Here is an 18113-nt window from a genome sequence, read left to right as displayed (position 1 = left end):
ACTAAGAGTTTCGGAGTTTCTATAGTTTTTCTTCTCGTTCATATATGAGTTTTGGCTTTCAAAGTTTTAACAAAACATAAAAGTGTTTGGTTTGTGTCTAGTGGCCAATGGCCACTGGATCCGTTAAGATACAAACACGTGTTCAGTCTTAGACACTTATCTATATTGCAACGTATCCAATAACATTGACCATTGGACACAAGCTCTACCCAATATAAAATATATTTGCATGCAATATCTTATAGGAACGTGGAATTTGTGGTTTACCAAATGGTCAGACAAAAATTAATGATTCCGTTTACTTGTCGGTTGCAAGTCATTCTCCAAAATGAAGAGAATTTGCTTTTTATTTCTAAACTAAAATGGCTGCCGAGAACCTCGCGAACAGACAATATATTCTTAATAGTAATAAATGATCGATTGAATCGTCAGTATTTGTCACAATTCACATGCAATCCCAATAACATGGATTTTTTTTTTTTTTAATTTAATTTAATTTTTTATTTTTTATTTTATTTTATTTTATTTTTTGTAGTCAACTAGCAGCTAAGGTCAAGGTTTTAACTTGCAATTATTGCAATGCTGAGGATATAATCAATTAGCAAATTGCACAATATACTATCGTTATATATTTCTTACCATTTTATTTTTCTGGGAATTTGCAATGTTGGACTTTTTCATAGGTTACAAAACCGTGTTTAGCAGCTGGCTAAGTTGAATTTGCAATAAATTAAAAATAAAAAGGAAAATGCTAACAGATGTCCTTAAAGTAATAGTTAATAATTTATTTAAAGAAAGTTTTTATGAGAAAAGAAAAAAAAGTAGTTAATATTTTGACAATTTTTTCTATTTTTCATAAAAGCGATGTCAAAACATTTCTAAAATAGATTATTAACTATTGCCCTAAAGGTACTTATTAACACTTTTAATTAAATCCTCCAAAAATTAAGACTACATTTGCCGCTTTGTACTTTGGCCATATCCAAGACACCAAATCTCCAGCAACCACTACGACCCCAATGCTCTAAGGACCATGTCTGTGCAAGAAAGAGTGAAGAAGAGGGTGAGAGATTTGCAAGAAGAGAAGGGATTGATGGGATGGGGGGTTTCATATGTATATCAAAGAAATGTAAAATGAAAGTAAGTATTATATGAGATGGTCTCATGAAACTTATGTCTCAATGAGGCATGAGTTCCAATATTATATGAGATGGTTTTATGAGACTTATGTCTTAATGACATGTGGGTCCCACATATAAGTCTCATAAGACCGTCTCATACAAGAATTTTCCTGTAAAATGTTTTATTTATTATTTAAATTTAAAATTTTCAATTTTACTAAATAAATGTTTAGTTAATGAAATTTTTTCAAGTTTGAGAGTATTTAACAAGTAAAATAATTAGCACATTTTTGGTGCGATGGTCACTCCACAAGTATAAGTGCTTGTGAAATGTGGGGGCAAATGTCGAGGTTCAAGTCTTCAAGAGGGAGTTTCACACACATATATACTTAGATTATGTTAGAGTAGAATTTCTACCTTGTATTTAAAAAAAACCAAGTAAAAAATAAAAAATAAAAAGTTAAAGCAATAAAAATGGGCGTTATTGTTTCCATTTATAAGAGAAATGATGTGAAGTTTACAAAATAGGTTAGGCCATCTGGATGATGGTACTTAGGTGATGTCAACAATTGTAAAAACCTAGAACATAAACATGAGGCAAAGGATTTTAATGCCACGTGAAATAAAATTGGGTTGACATGTGGCTTTGATGGGATCCAATTATATCCCACACGGGCAAAGCATTTAAGACATGGACCTACAATATGAAACTTTTTTTTTGCTGAATTACATTATGAAACTTTAATTGCAAATGATTCTGTCCACAAATAAAATCTGTACATGTTTCTTGATTAATATGACCAAGAGAAAGTTCATCAAAAATATGACCAAGAGAAACTTAATGAAATTCCTTAAGAAAATCATGTGCATATTCTAATGAAAATTGTTGGTATCATTTTAATAATATGTAGAAATTTTTTTAGTGGAATTTGCCCTACAAAAATACTATATTGCACGTGTTCATGAAAAAAATTAGACTATAATTCTAACTAAATTAAAGCTCAATTTTATAGAAATTAGCTAGGAGCCTAGGACACATCCAAGAAAATTAATAAGAAAAAGTGATTTTGTTTTAAAATACGTTTGAACTTGTTAGGAATTATAGCACATCCCAAGAAATAATAATAAAAAGTGATTTATTTCCAAAAAATTTAGACTTGCTTTCTAAGAAAATTACAAAATATTTTTCAAAAAAGACGAAAATACCAATTTGGTCCTTATATTTTAAACTCATTCTCATTTTGGTCCATTCTTTTTTATTTTACTGTTTTTAGTCCTCAAAGTTAAAAGCGCGTTCCATTTTGGTTTCTACCATCATTTTACTAACAGAAATTATCCACATGGCAAATGAAATGTACTGTTGTCATGCTAAATGCTGACATGACCAATTTTAGTGTTAGTTTCAAATTTGAACCAATAACAACTAACCACTTATGATTTATTATAAAAATATTGTAAAATTATTGTAGACATAGCATTTCTCTTAAAATAATATTAAAAAAATTCATTTGACATTCTAAAAATATCACATCAGCATTTTAATTATTTTTAAAAAAAAAAGTCAAGTCAGATAAAACAATTAAAACTACATTCTGATATTCTAATTTTTTAATAAAATAAAATAAAATAATAAAATAATAATTTTTTTATAAGATTTATTTATTTTATTTATTTATTCAATTCATTATTTTTAGGAAAGAACATGTTCATATTCTGTGTATTATTCCCGGAACATGGCTATCATGTTAATGTTCTCATATTCTTAGCAAATTAATTCTTATTTTATTTTATTTTCTTTGTCTTTCTTGTACTTTCTTTATAACCAAACGCATCAAAACTCAAATCAATGACAGTTAAAGAAAATAACATTTTATTAAGCATTTTTTTGGCATCCAAACAAATCGGCAACCAAACAAATTTTTTATATCAATCCCAAGATTTGAACATTTTTCACAAACCCAATAATTCCCCTAACACAAACCCAACAAATTCTCATTCATAAACGAACTCAGAATATCCCTTACTCCACCGCTAGCGACCTCCATTGCTAGCCGTGGAACCAAGTCACACCAGCAATTTTGGAAGAAAGAAGAAAGAAACCACAGGATCCTACCGTGAGAGAGATAGAGAAGAGAGGGTGGTGGTGGCGGCGAACAGTGAAGATGAATGGCAGGAGCTTCGGACATGGGGTTCTACCGAGAGAGAGAGAGAGAGAGAGGCTGGGTGATATAGGATTCCAGCTGCAAAATCAAAACCCATATACCATCCACTACCTCCACCGGACCACCACCGATCTGAGCCTCTCTCTCCACCTCCACTACCGATCTGCGAGATCTGAGCCCTTCTACCTCTCTAACCCAAATCAAACCCATATTAGTGAACAACGAAATGAAAGAAAGACGGGAAAATGAAAGAGAGCCAAGAGAGCCAAGAGAGAGAGAGAGAGAAAAATGAAAATAAAAATGTTGAAAGTCGTGGATCTGAAAAGAAAGAAGAAAAAGAAAGATACAAACGCAAAGTCACAAACACGCACTTGAAATTGAGAGAAATAAGGATTTTTTTTTTTTTTTTCTTTTTGGATTTATCTTCCCCAATCTCTTCTTACCAAAGTCTGCAACCATTAGCCATAACACATCCAGACCATAATCCTTTCAAGAATTTCACTTCTTGATTCCAGATTTCTAGAATATCAGAATGCAATCATTAGAACTGTTCAAACTACTCTCCACACACATTCAGATGTTCATTGGGTATCTTGTTATCATGCACTCACCATGGCTGAATCTCTTAACAAAGGAATCCTTCCTGAAATAGTACCAACTGATCCAGACATCTGCAGGCAACAATGGCCACATGAAGATCATTGGGAGATGCCTAATCCTCTTATAGGGTATGATGACCCTTACTATCACAATCATGATCTAGATGACGTTGATGAAGAATGGTTCCAAGGAAGAGATGGATGAGATTAAAATAGCATTATTATTGTATAATATCGTTTGCTTTATTGTAAAAAAAAAAAAAAGCAATACAAAGTCCTAGAAACGTCTTCAGACGTAATCTTTCACCCATTACTGTTCGCTACCTACTTGTCAGAAACATATCTCTGAAGAAATCCAATCCTGCACACAGGCCCCTACGCAGCATGACACTTCGTCTGCTATGTAGATACTTTTCGTTAGTGAGATAATAGTAGAGACTAAAATAGAACGCACTTTTCACTTTGGAGACAAAAAGTGGTAAAATAAAAAAGTAAGGACTAAAATGAGAATGAGACCAAAATATAGGGACCAAAATGTTATTTCTGTCTTAAAAAAGAAGTTGATGAGATTTACAATTTAGACCCCAATTTATGGCTTATGTCAATTTTACGCTACTTATCAAAAGTAAGCCCAATTGGTAATATAATTAGTAAATTAATATATGCATGGAAATATAAACACAGTAGCAAGTCCCAAACAAACAATCAGCACCCTAAACATGCTGGAGTGTTATGAAGAAAAAAAATCCAAAACTGGGCTAAAAATTCTAGAATATATAGCACCAAACGGTCCACTAAACATGAATAGTTGCAGTATAGATCATTTGCAAAATCCTCCAAGCTAAATAATGACTAAGTACTTGAGCCTTCTGTTTTTACTAGCAATTAATTTCTCAAATCTTTTCTTCTTGTTAGTCATCACTCTGTCACTGGATTTGTGAATTAACACTACAAAAAACGCAGGTTTAAGCCGCGTTTTGTAGCCGCATTTTTGGGGTCTATAGCCGCGTTTTTTAAACGCGGCTATAGACCCAGATTTTTGTAGTGTAAGCCGCCAATCGCAAGACCGAGTCTCCTTGCCCACTGGAAGGCCTCTTGGAGATTTTGGAACTACTCCAATAGTTCCCTACATCAAAAAACTATGAGTGTTTCTTTGTGTGTATTGGTTTTAATCTCCTCACATAAAAATTGCTAGTGGAAAGGAAGGAGGGTAGAGAGAAGAGATAGGTTTTAGCTTTAGGGTTTCAAGAGTACTCCCTCTAACTCTTTAATATAGGAATTCAAGGTATGTTACAAATTTCATGGGAAATGGGAATTATATAGAGTAAGAGACAGGTACAACAGAGAAATATATATAGCTCATTTCATTCAGGTTTAGGAAATTTTGCTTAAGCCAATGAGAGGTAAGAGAGAGGTGAAATTGGTGCCTCAACTGAATTTCAAAATGTTAACTTGCTTGACCATTTGTTCGACCCTCTAAATTTCACACAAACCAGTTGTTGCAAATAGCAATTCCAACTTGCAACTCTAGAGTCTAGACTTCTTCAACCCATTACAAAATGACCCACAATTGTGCATGATACAATGAAATTAAAAACTAGAAAATTATATGCAAATTTGGCATGAAAGATGCCAACAAACTGAGATTCCAATAATTGACATGTTTTTCATTGAAATTACTTAGCTCTTCCATGAAATGAATTATGAATTGTAGATTTTTTTTCTCATGATGTAAAGTTGTAATTTACAACTATTTTATGTTGGCTTTAATTCTGTGCCAAATTTGATTGTAATTTTGTTCAATCTTTTGTACCTTGTATTTAATGTGAGATTTATTTGTAAGGGTTGTGAGAGAGAGAGAGAGAGTGTGAAGACTCAAGGCAAATTGAAGACTGAAGTGTTTTCGCGGGTAACTTGCGAGTAAGCATCCCGCAAAGTGATGCATGTGCCCTCCATATGACTGGAATGCGAAGAGTTAAGACAGGATGGAGACAACCGTGTTTTGTGAGTGTCTCGCGGTAAGGCCTTCCTACGAGATACTTGCGAAACATTCTATTTTGTTGAATTGTCATTTTTGATACACTTTTTCTGTACCCACACTATATATACCCATATTACCCACAGATGTTGAGGAGTGCTTCAGAGAGAAAATCCTAGTCATAAACCTTGAGAGTTAGAGATTGTTATACCCACAATTCTCTACACAATTGCTTGTGGATTTTCCTTAACTCCTACCTTCATTTCTATATCATTGAGAGCTTGATAGCCTAAACACTTACCACACCCTTTTAGAGTGTCAAGTGAGGTTTTGGTGCTGTTGGGAAGTATTGGAAGAAGCCAAGCTTTGATGGATGCAATCGGGCATATTGCGGGATTTAGAGAGCTAGACAAAACATGGTTCGAGAAGCCTTGTTGGAGTAGGAGCTTAGAGGGCTTAGGTGCATCGGGTAGATTAGGTTTGGAGGGTTTCTTGCTAACCCATGTATCCCAACTGATTGTCTAGTGGATCAATTATCGCTTGTAGGGCGGCAGAGAGGTTTTTCGCCAAGTTCTTCGGTTTTCTTCTCGATAACACATTGGCGTATTATCTTGTGTTTGCATTCTTCTTCCATACTCTTTACCTTTCATTTTACTGCTGTGTTATAATGATTATGAGTTAGAGTAGCTTGTTTGTTTATCCGCTTGCATTTACTCTATTTTGCACTTAGTATCAAGTTAGAGTAAAGTCAATCGAGCCATAACTTTAGTTTGGGGGTCTAAACAGCTCTTGTGTTATCACATATTTTCGAGCTTTCACATGATATTTTACTCAATTCAAACCAAAAACTTGTATGTAAATAATCAAATAATAGGTAATTTTGTGCTCTTTTATAAGGAACCAAATTTACTTCGATCTCACATTTTTAGTAATATATTGGGCCAAACTTGGTAAGCTTCGATCAAAGTTGGTCAAAATGGGTCAAGATTAAGGTTTAATTGTAAATATATGAAATTTAATGTTCTATGTTTGATAATAATATATACAAACTCAGTAAAACTTGGATCAAACCCTAGTATTCTTTTTATTTTTCATAAGAAAAATGATAGAGATACAAATTTTTTTATTTTTTTTTTACAATAATTGCTGATGGGTAATTAATTATTGGTAAATAAAAAGTGATATATTGGTGGGCCCAGATGATAACAGTAAGAAATTGATCACAACAACAATTTATAAAATATTATAAAGTAATTTGTACTTGTAGCATTACTCTTTTTATAATAAAATACCACTTTTGCGTAGCCTAAGTTGCATGATATGTTTGAAAAAATTAATATAGTCAAAATGGGGTAGCTAGCGAGACCACTCCCCCAGAATGGAGGTAAGGATATTTATCAACCTCGCGACTCGCAAGAACGGTTCTTGAGACTTATGTCATGTCCTTATTGTTACTAACAGATTTGGAGTTTATGTAATCCTTAGAGCATCCGTATCTGTTGTTGCAAAAAATTGCCATTTTGCCACACCTTTATTATTTTACCATATCATTTTATAATATTCCATTTATCAGATATTCTATATTTTTATCACTTCATTTAAAATTATATATACTATACTTTAAAATAATATAAAACAACCTCCACAAAATCCAACAACAACAGTCACAGCCACTCTGCCACAGCACTACCCATATCAACCTCTACTGTGGCAACCAAAATCCAACACACAAAAAAAAAAAAGAAAAGAAAAAAAGAAAAAGGCAGCCATACCTTCTCTTCCAAATCACAAAACAACTCCATCACAATCACAAACCCAGATCGGCGAGAAGAAAGAAGATCACAAAACCCAGATTGGTGAGAAGAAAGAAGAAAGACAAAGAGGCTAACCCATCACGCGGCAAGCAAAACACCAAGCAAAACAACACAACACACACCACACACACACACACTAACCACCACCTAGACCACAACCCAGAGACCCATGCCAATCAAATCTAAAGTCACAAACCTAGATTAGCGAGAAGAAGAAGACAATCACAAAACCCATCGGTGAGAAGAAAGAAAAAGATAGAGAGGAAACCCATCACGCCGGTGAGCAAAACACTAAAGCAACACACACACACACACACACACACACCACCACACCACAACCCAAACCCACAACCCGGACACCCACGCCGATCACAATCCGAAGTCACAAACCCACAACCTAGAGACCTACACCCACGCTGATAGGCGACTCTGAGATAGAACAAAGAGGAGAGAGCGAATGAAAGGGGGAAAAAAACTGGCGAAGGAGATTTTATAGATTAGTGATGATGGAATTTGTGAGATGGTAGAGAGGAAATCGATGGTGGCTCATGATTCATGAATGGGAAGAGAATAGAGCAAAAGGAAAAGGGAAGAGAAGAGTATGGGAGAGTGGAGATGAGGTGGTGAATAGCTAAAGGAGAAGATGAAAGAGATATGAGAGAGAAAGAGGAATAAAAAAATAATAAATCCATATGCCACACCTGTCTGTACCGTGGCAAATTTGTGACTCTACTGTAGCATGTTGTAAAAAATATAAGATTTGGAACATCTGATAAATGGGTTTTTTTGGTGTTTGGTGTATCAAATGTGCCAAATATTTAGCATTTGGCACATATGACACATCTGATACAGATGCTATTATACAACTTTTCACGTGAAATTTCATAGTATATAGTTTACAAATTGTTATAAGATAATGTTTAAAAATTATTTTGTTTACTTATCAGTCTTTCTTTAAAATATGAAGAGACATTGATTGTTATTTCTAAAACAAGTTGGCTGCCGAAACTCGTGGACAGACAATATAATTAATCTTTAGATTGTCACATGCAATCTCAATATAATGAAGATTTTAAAGTCAACTAGGAATCTCAATGTTTTACATGTAGTATCTTTTATCATTTCGTTTTCTTACTTATTATTTCTTGAGTTCCACTTGTACCAATGACGAGGTTATAGTCAATTGGCAAATTGCAAACTATACTTACTTTTTTATATTTCTTACTATTTTATTTTGCTGGGAATTTGCGAACTTGGACTTTTTCCCATTTTACAGTACCATGTTTAGCTGTCTTTACTATTGTTTGCAATAGATTAAATTCATCGGTTGGTAAGCAAACAAATAATATTAATGAAAGACTAGGAAAGTAGGAATAGACCACTGTTAGTGGTTCATTGACTAGAATTATTTATGAGAACAGCAAGAGTTGCCCTTGTTTATAAATTTAAGCCACATTTTGCTTTGTCTAAATTGTAATCAATCTTAGTCTCTCTTGCTCACCTTGAAAAAAGCCTGCGACTAGAGTTTATCAGGTTTCGATTATATTCTGTCATATAAGTTCACATTCTTTTTCTCTGTAAGGAGATGTATACTTCTTTAGAAGTAGTCTTTATTGTTTTTTTCATTACATTTCCAAAACAACTTGACAGTTTTCTTCCTTCCTAATCCTTTTGCAAATAAAATTATGCTATAAGTAATCTGGAATTGATTTCTTGGTCTGACTATTTCTATTTTTTTTTTTTTTTTGATTGATAGGTGACTATTTCTATTGAGATGGTATAAATAATTTTTACAAAATCTTCCATCTTGATCTTATGATGCACACTATTACGGTGAAAATATTCTTTGCTTTTGTGAAGCCATTAAAAAAAAAAATTGGAACACTTGTTTATTAATAAATTTTCCTAGTTCCATCCTAAAATTGAAATTTTAATTAATTAATTTATTTTATTATATATAATTAATAAACTATTCTCTCTTTCTCTTTATTTTTTATTTATTATTATTTTTTTAATTTTAATATGTCAAACTTCATTAAAAAAATCATCATATTAAATGTTTTTAATGTTTAAAACTTATAAAAGGATAATAGGGATTGAAAACAAAGGAATAAAGAAATATAATTTTTAATCGAGGGTTTATTCATAATTCAATGACTGATTCTTTTATTAGGGACATTGCTCATTGAGGCTTTAGATATGAGTTACCGTGGGCAACTCCGAAGAAATAAAGGTGCAAGCTTTAGTAGGTATGATTCATCATTTTTAGTTAATTTATTTTTTTGGTTGTTATACTGGTGAAACGATTGAATTCATCATTTCTTAATATTGAAGAATTGTTCTTTTATCATAGTATTGGTGAAATTATAAGATTATGAGTTCGAACATATCATTGTTCAACCTCTCAAACAATGTAGACAATATTCTTGTAAACAAGTAAATTACTATAGTCAGTGTTGGGTTCTCTATTTTATAAACATTTTTCAGCATATTGTATGGTATAAATGGAAATAACTATTTTTTTTGTTTTGTTTTCTAAGTATGACAAATTTCATTTATAGTATATAATCTATATTAATATATCTATAATATATTAACATCAAAGGCATTTAACTTTTATTTTTTATTTTTTATCTTTAATATTGTGCCATATAAACATTGGAAGCCTTGCAATTATACATATCATTATTTTGGTATATATATTTTTAATTGAATTTAAATTCTATTCTATATTATAAGACCCATATATAGAATCTTGGCACATCATATTTTCTTTAAAGGGCTTCATATACAAAGACAAAAATATTAATGTCTAATTACTAGAATACATAATTCTATATAAAAAACAATAATAACTTATTTACATGAGTACCTAATTCATAATGTTACTCTTTTTTTTTGGTAGTCCATCTATGATCAATTTCTACATTTGTGTTGATGCACGTGAGTAAAAGACCAGGGTCAAGAAATTTTTGGAAATTAAATTAAACCCACATTCTTAATTGATTATTAGATTGAATTCAATTGTATAAGTGTGTGTGACGTAGGCATGGGCTGAAATATCGAATGTTTACTAAGTAGATCTTAGTTATATAAGTAATTATGAAGAGTCTTAATGTAACTTGATTAATCCTTAAGGTATAGTGTCATTGTGACTTAGTATGTATCACGTTTCGTCTTTGTTTTCCTGTTCTACTCTCACCATACATAGTATAAGTTTCACTTAGTAATTTTATGTTATATAATATATAATAATATATATAATATTTCAGGATTCATGATATTGAGGGGAATTACAAGGAATGGAGTTGAAGCTGGAGATCAGCAGTCCGTGATTGATGGACGTGATTCACTGGAAAGATCAAGTAGCTCACTGTTGATCATGAGCAGCATCACCGGATCCTTCAAACGTGGAGGATAATATTTGGAGTGTCTTGTGTGATTGCAGTATCATTGGATCCTTTGTTCTTTTACGTTCCTGTGATCAACGAAGAGAACAAGTGCATTGAGTTGGACAAAAAGTTGAGAACCATATCTCTTATTTTGAGATCTGTTACTGATATCATTGGCATTATAAATATTATTTTGCAAGTTCTTAATGGTTATACAGACAAGACCTCGGGAGAAGACTTTGATCCTAATAAAACACCAAGGTGGTGGCAGCTGTACTTCCTAATTGACATTCTGGTTCTTCTTCCCTTCCCACAGGTAAAGGAGAGATTTCTTCAGCTAATTTGGCTATACCAATGATGACTTTTATTATTGTGCCATATATTTATCTTCTTATCTGTTGACTCTAAACTTCTTGTAATCTGTTCAGGTGATAATTTTAATTATTTTTCGAGAACTGAAAGGCTCAAAATCTTTGAACAAAAGAAAGTGGTTGACTTCTTTTGTTCTTTTCCAATATGTGCCGAGAGTTGTTCAAATCTACCTATCCTGGAAAGATCCTAAGAGAAAAGCCAACAAATTAGCTAACAAAAGCCCCATATGGGTTAAAGCCGCATTCAATTTCTTCCTGTACATCATTGCCAGCCATGTAAGTTTCACTTTAAACTGATTTGATACTCATGAAATTTTACCTTGACTAGTATCCATTAATATATATATATATATCAGAGTTTTTTTGGTTTTCATGAAAAAAATTTAGATTTAAAAAAATAACAATATTAGTGAATCAAAAGCAGTTATTTCGGAAACACAAAAAGAAAAATATTTTTATATAATGATTATAAAAAATGTGAAATAATTCATTTTATTCATTTGTGCAATTGCATGGATTATATATTTTGTACAATTCTGTGAATTATTATTGTTATTATTAATGTTTTTGCATTACAATTATTATTATCTGGTTTGGATAGATGAGGAATTAATTGATGTTCAATGGCTCACTGGTCTTTTAGGTACTGGGAGCCTTCTGGTATTTTCTTTCTATTGAACGAGAGACGGCTTGCTGGCACAGGGCCTGTGTAGATAAGGAATGTAGCGAAAGTTCTTTCAATTGTGATCACAGTTTAGGAAATTACACATTTCTAAACGATGTTTGCAATATAAGTCCACCAAATACAACACCAAATACAACCTTCTTTGATTTTGGAATATTTCTTGGAGCCCTTCAGTCTGGTGTCGTGCAGTCCAAAAGTTTCTCAGAAAAATTCTTTCAATGTTTTTGGTGGGGCTTGCGAAATCTAAGGTTTGTACATATCTGACTGATCTGTTGTTCCATATTTCTACTTTAGAATACTTTTTATTAATAATTAGAAAAAAATTTAGTTACAAAATTGGTTGTAACTCAAAACTATAACCTTATTCAATAAAATAAATATTATTATATATTTTGAAAATTTAATCGTTAAATTATATGTTCTTTACGTTCTTAATACACATGTTAAATTTTGTTTCAGTTAAATGTTATTTTCTATATGATCTATAATTTAATATTTTACGCATAATTTTAAATTATAAAAACTTGCAATTTTAATATTTTATTGAAGAGATAGCTATTGATCTTTAATTTTCTAAAAAATTTGCAAGTATGGAGAATATAAGATGAAGATATAATCTAATGGTGGATTTATCAAAATTCACCTCCAATAAAAAAATATTGAGTAAGGCTGTAATCTTAGACTACAATTAATTTTGTAACTAAATTTTGTTTTAATAATTATATGCGTATTGCAGTATTCATAAAAAGATTGTAGATTAATTCCTAGTTATTTATTGCATGTATGATTAATTTTAAGATAATTAGTATATCTAACACATTATGGTTGCTCCGTTTTGCAGTTCTCTTGGACAAAACCTCCAAACAAGTAACTATGTCTGGGAAAGCCTCTTTACAATTCTTATTTCTCTCTTTGGCTTGCTATTATTTTCGTATTTCATTGGAAATTTGCAGGTTAGCCCCAATGCTTTGCTTTACTTTTTCTTTTTGTCAAAGGCTTAGCCGCTTAGGGTCCTACTTCCTCGCTATACAATTATGAACTAGAACATTAGTTAGCCTGATGACAAGAAGTGAGCACTAGAGTAGTGTTTAGGCTGGAACCTGGAAGAATGACACACCACACGTTTACACAGTATTTAAAGTGGTGAGGTTGTTGTAATATTATGATCTCTTTTATAATTGATTTTTTTTTGGGTAAATGCGGTGCGGGGGATTGAACCCCCCGAGGTCAAGATATACACTGACACCGGGTGCCACTAGCTAGAAGGCTCTCCAAGCATTCTTTTAATTGTTGTTTTAAACTGTATTTGGGTCTGTACTAATCAAATTAATAACCTGTCCTTATCAACTTTTTTTTTCCTTGTTAACTTCTTGATAAGTACCATTATTGCTATTTTTATTTATTTTAAATGACTAAATTTGGTTACTCAAGAGTCTTGTAATTGATGATAGATATGGTCTGTTTTCTTTTACTTAGATTGTATTAATGAATTAGAGAAAATATTTTATTTTGGTTTTTAAACTTTATCAAAATTTTATTTTTCAATTCCTAAAATTTTAAAGTTTGTTTGTCATCCTTAAACTAATGAAAAGTTTGTTTTTTATTTTTAAATTATTGAAAATGTTTTACTTTCTATTATTAAACTTAAAAAAAAAAAAAGTCATTCCTAAACTAAAATTGAAAAAAGTTTTTTTTCTTCATACATATTTTTGGTTCTATGCTAGCTATTAAAGAGAATATTCTTTACAAAGTTTAAGAATGAAAAATACAATGGATTTTTTTTTTTTTTTTTTTTTAAATTTAAGGACCAAAAACAAATTTACCAGTAGAAGTGGGACAGTTATACATGCAGTCGGAAACTAAAAAATCGGAGGAGCAAAAGAAAACTTTGGAAAAGGAAAGAAAGAAGATGGAGAAGGAAAGAAAGAAGAAGAAGGAGGAACAAAGAAAGAAGGAGGAGGAGGACAGAATGAAGATGGAGCAGGAAAGAAAGAAGGAGGAGGAGGAAGAAAGAATAAAGATGGAGGAGAAGATGGAGATTGAGGAGAAAAAACGAACCATAGAAATATGGATGTTCAAATACAGGCTTCCTGTTGAAATGAAAAATGAGATTATGCAGAACGTAGATCGTAGATTGGAAAGAAAAAAAGATGTTTTTGTGGAGAACCTGTTGCGTCATCTTCCTGAAGAACTAAGAAAGGCTATAAAACGCTACCTGTGCTTTGATCTACTAAAAACTGTGAGTTTGTTTGCTATTATCAATTTTCTAAATACATTTTGTCCCTATGCATACCAATAGAATTATTGACTAATATCATGCCTTTATTTACTTGAAAAGTTTGAAAAAGTTTACTTCTTGTCTTCTGTCAAAAATTAAAATGACTAATATTATACCTTAGAGATGTATCATTTAATTAAAAACATATATAAACAAATAAAAATATGTCAATAATATAATTAACATTGAACAATATAATAAACAATAAAATAAAAGAACAAAATTCACTTTAAATTATCCCACGAATGCACATAATGTGAGGCCAAGATTTTTAATAAAACAAGTAAAGATTATAATATATGACAAAATTGTTTAAAATACTTAATGAAATCCTTTTTAACTTTTTGAAAAAAAAAATCTTTTTTAACTTTTTGAAACTTTATATATATAATTGAGTTTTCATTGGATTAGTATTTTATTTTTATTTTTAAACGTTTAGAATAGCTTGTGTTTCATTTAAAATAAGCAATTTCAATCATTTTAATGTATTTCTAATGAGTTACATGATGAATTATGTTGTACAACTTATAGTAATTATATTATTGAAACACATAACAAAAATATGACATACACAACCCAATAGAGGGGATATAATTTCATTTTCTATATATATATATATATATATTAGCGAAAAATAAATAAAAACACATAACATAAATACCACATATGCGACATACATGCTATGTATTAATATATAAAACCAAATGGCCTTATATTATCATTTAAAATCATGGTCGTTATTTATAGAGATTTATAATGATTGTGTTTATATCTTAAATTATTTATTCTATTATTTAAATAAAATATAATATAACAAATTCCAATGAAATATAAAAATATAGAATATAATTTAAACTAAAAAAATATATGTATTAAAATAATGTTGAATAAAATTTAAAGTCATACATTTTTTATTTTATATATACTAACCGCAAATTCATGCGATGTCTGAGAATAAATAATTATTTCGTAGTTATAGTATAATATATAATTTTTTTTCTCTAAATTTTGTGGAAAATAATAGTTCTCCCCCAAAATTAAACAATTTATAAAATTATACTTCATTTATCTATCCCAAAAAATATATCATCATTTGATTGTTTGGATTTATTTATTTTTTTATTTATATATTATTCATTTTTTAGGAGGTCCATATTTTTCTAAATTATATATTGTGCATTATATTTTCCAAATATATTTTCTTGTACAAATAAACTGTTTAAGTTTCAAATATATTATTTGAATTTATCATTCTCTTAAAACTCAAACTACTAATTAGGTTTTGTGTACTAATATAGATACATGAGATTAGAACTACAAATTTCTTAGAAATTCCTAAAAATATTTAAAATAATATGTAGAAAAAAAAAAGTAGACTTAATGTTTGAAATTGAACACTTCAATTTCTCAAAAAAAAAAATTTGAATACTTCACCTTTTGAAATAAAAGAAAGTAGTTTTTTATAACAATATAAAGAGAACGTGATAAAAAAAAAATGATTACATACGCTTTCATTTATTAAGATTAATTGTCTTTAACTGGACCTCATTTATTCTTATTACACTCCTTTTGAGCCTCATCATCCACCACATCATTATTCTTTTTATTATTTATTTTTTACTTTTAGTTTTTTTTTTTAACAATATTAAATATATAAATATATTGACTTTACAAATTCATCTATAGTCAATTTTAATTTTAAAGATTCATTTACTTTAATCTTGATGTTATAACTAAATATAAATCAATGAAAAATTAAAAAAAAAAAATATTGTCTATACATATTCTTCTTGGGTTGTTTTAATATTTGATATTCACATTCAAATATATAGCCAAAATTGTATTTTGATATAAATTCAAAATCTCACTTTCAAAATAACTAAGTATTAGGAAAAAAAAAAAAAAAAAACCAAACAAAAGCTATAAAAGGGAGTGAGAAGAGACTCGTGATGAAAAAAAAAAAAAACACTTCCAAATTGTATTAACCAAAAATAGTATTATAAAAAGATATAATGATTTATCGACCTAATGTAAAATTGCAAATATATATATATATATATATTTATATTCATATATATGAGATGAGTTCAAATTATATCATTTTTATACCATTTATTCAAAATAGATCCAAAGTCTAAAAATACACTACAGGCCACATCATCAATTTTCTAAAATTAATGTTTTATCTCATATTTCCCATTAACTTCAATAAATGCCCCTCACTTTCTCATAGTCTCTCTCCATCCCTTTTTTCTCTGCAACTCAAACGTACAGATCTACTATCCTTCCATTTTTGCTGATTTCTCAACCCTTCATTTTTATTTTTTTTTTAAGTTTCTAAATAATTCCTCTATCACTTTTTTGCTAAAGTCTTAAATGGCATAAATCCATGAGAGGAGCTGGCTAGTTTGCAAAATAATAGAATTTAAAGTTCTCTAGATGTATCAAATAAAATTCCTAGCTTTATCCTGTGCTCTAGGTCCCACTGCAATCACTTTTTTCTCTTTAGTGTTTGCTTTGATTTTATTTATTTATTTATTTTTTGTGGGTAGAGTAGAGGATCAAAGTTTAGAGTTTACTTTGATTTTTTTTTTCAATGGACTAAAAGAAGTTAGTCATGGATGTTCTTCTTCATTAAATCCCTTTGCATCTGTAAAACTCACGCATAAATAATGTTTCCCATATACGCGAAGTCCACCAAATTTGGGAGCGAAAAAAATCAGTGATACAACAATTTATAAAGTCACAACAATTTACAAACTTTTCAGGGGAAATTATACTTTACCACCTAACTATGCACTAGATTACACTTTGCACCATAAACTATTCGACTGCACACTTTGCACCATAAACTATCACACTTATCACGCTTTACACCCCGATGTTATTTTTGCTATTATATTTAACAAAATCTAGCTGCATGTGACAAGCACATGCTTCTTACTTAGGTGGAACAAAATTAAAAGACTGAAACAACCTTCCCCAAACTCAATTAAAACAAAACCCAAATTTTTTCCACATCTCCCTCTATCTCACGTGGGGCCATCCTCTTCCCCAAATTCCATGCAACTTTGGTCGATTAAAACTAGTAGCATTAGAAACACACTTCTCTTTTCCCTTCCTTTTGCTACCACCAATAATAACACTCTCAGGTAAGTTATGAGTAAATGGTATGCAATCACTATCAATCTCTTGACTAATAGTGTATAATACCACACTTTCTACACCTTTATGACAGTCAACCATCTTCAACACATCTGGATCTGTTTTTATCTGCACAAGCCCTTCATCCAAATTCATGCCAACTTGTTTGTAATAAACTAAATCCCCCCCCCCCTTCCTTATATCCATATGATTCAAAATACTCTCAACCTCAATAAAAGACACACAATCCTGTCATATCCTCACCATGAATTGATATGTCACCACTAACATAAATTAACCTTCAAATTCTTGAACTTTCCTCGTGTGAATCTCAAATATTAAATCACCTTCTTCCATGTTTTGCTATATTTTTTTCTGCATTAAAATATTCTAGTCAAAACATGCTTTCAATATTACAAGTGGGACAAAAATTATTCTATACAGAGTGGGACCAGAATTGAAGACACACCTAAGTCAATACGACACATAATAATATTCTATAACAATGTTAAAAAAAAAAAAAACACTCATCCATAATTAAAAATTCAAAAAGCTACCAAATATTAAAA

The 18113-nt window shown here is 30.5% G+C and overlaps 1 protein-coding gene across 1 annotated transcript in view; it reads left to right on the top strand.

Moving 5' to 3' along the window:
- Positions 1–10951: 10951 nt before the first annotated feature.
- LOC112040785 (cyclic nucleotide-gated ion channel 1) overlaps positions 10952–18113 on the top strand; it is a 9126-nt gene continuing 1964 nt past the window's right edge. Inside the window, exons 1-6 of the mRNA XM_065772773.1 lie at positions 10952–11039; positions 11123–11382; positions 11495–11713; positions 12081–12370; positions 12964–13075; positions 13963–14361. Of these exons, the coding sequence (XP_065628845.1) occupies positions 10952–11039; positions 11123–11382; positions 11495–11713; positions 12081–12370; positions 12964–13075; positions 13963–14361 (1368 nt within the window). The remainder of the gene's footprint in view (positions 11040–11122; positions 11383–11494; positions 11714–12080; positions 12371–12963; positions 13076–13962; positions 14362–18113) is intronic.

Source organism: Quercus suber, unplaced genomic scaffold, assembly GCF_002906115.3.
Source record: "Quercus suber isolate HL8 unplaced genomic scaffold, Cork oak 2.0 scaffold_63, whole genome shotgun sequence".
Classification (NCBI taxonomy): Eukaryota; Viridiplantae; Streptophyta; class Magnoliopsida; order Fagales; family Fagaceae; genus Quercus; species Quercus suber.
This window is presented reverse-complemented; position numbering and strand designations above follow the sequence as displayed.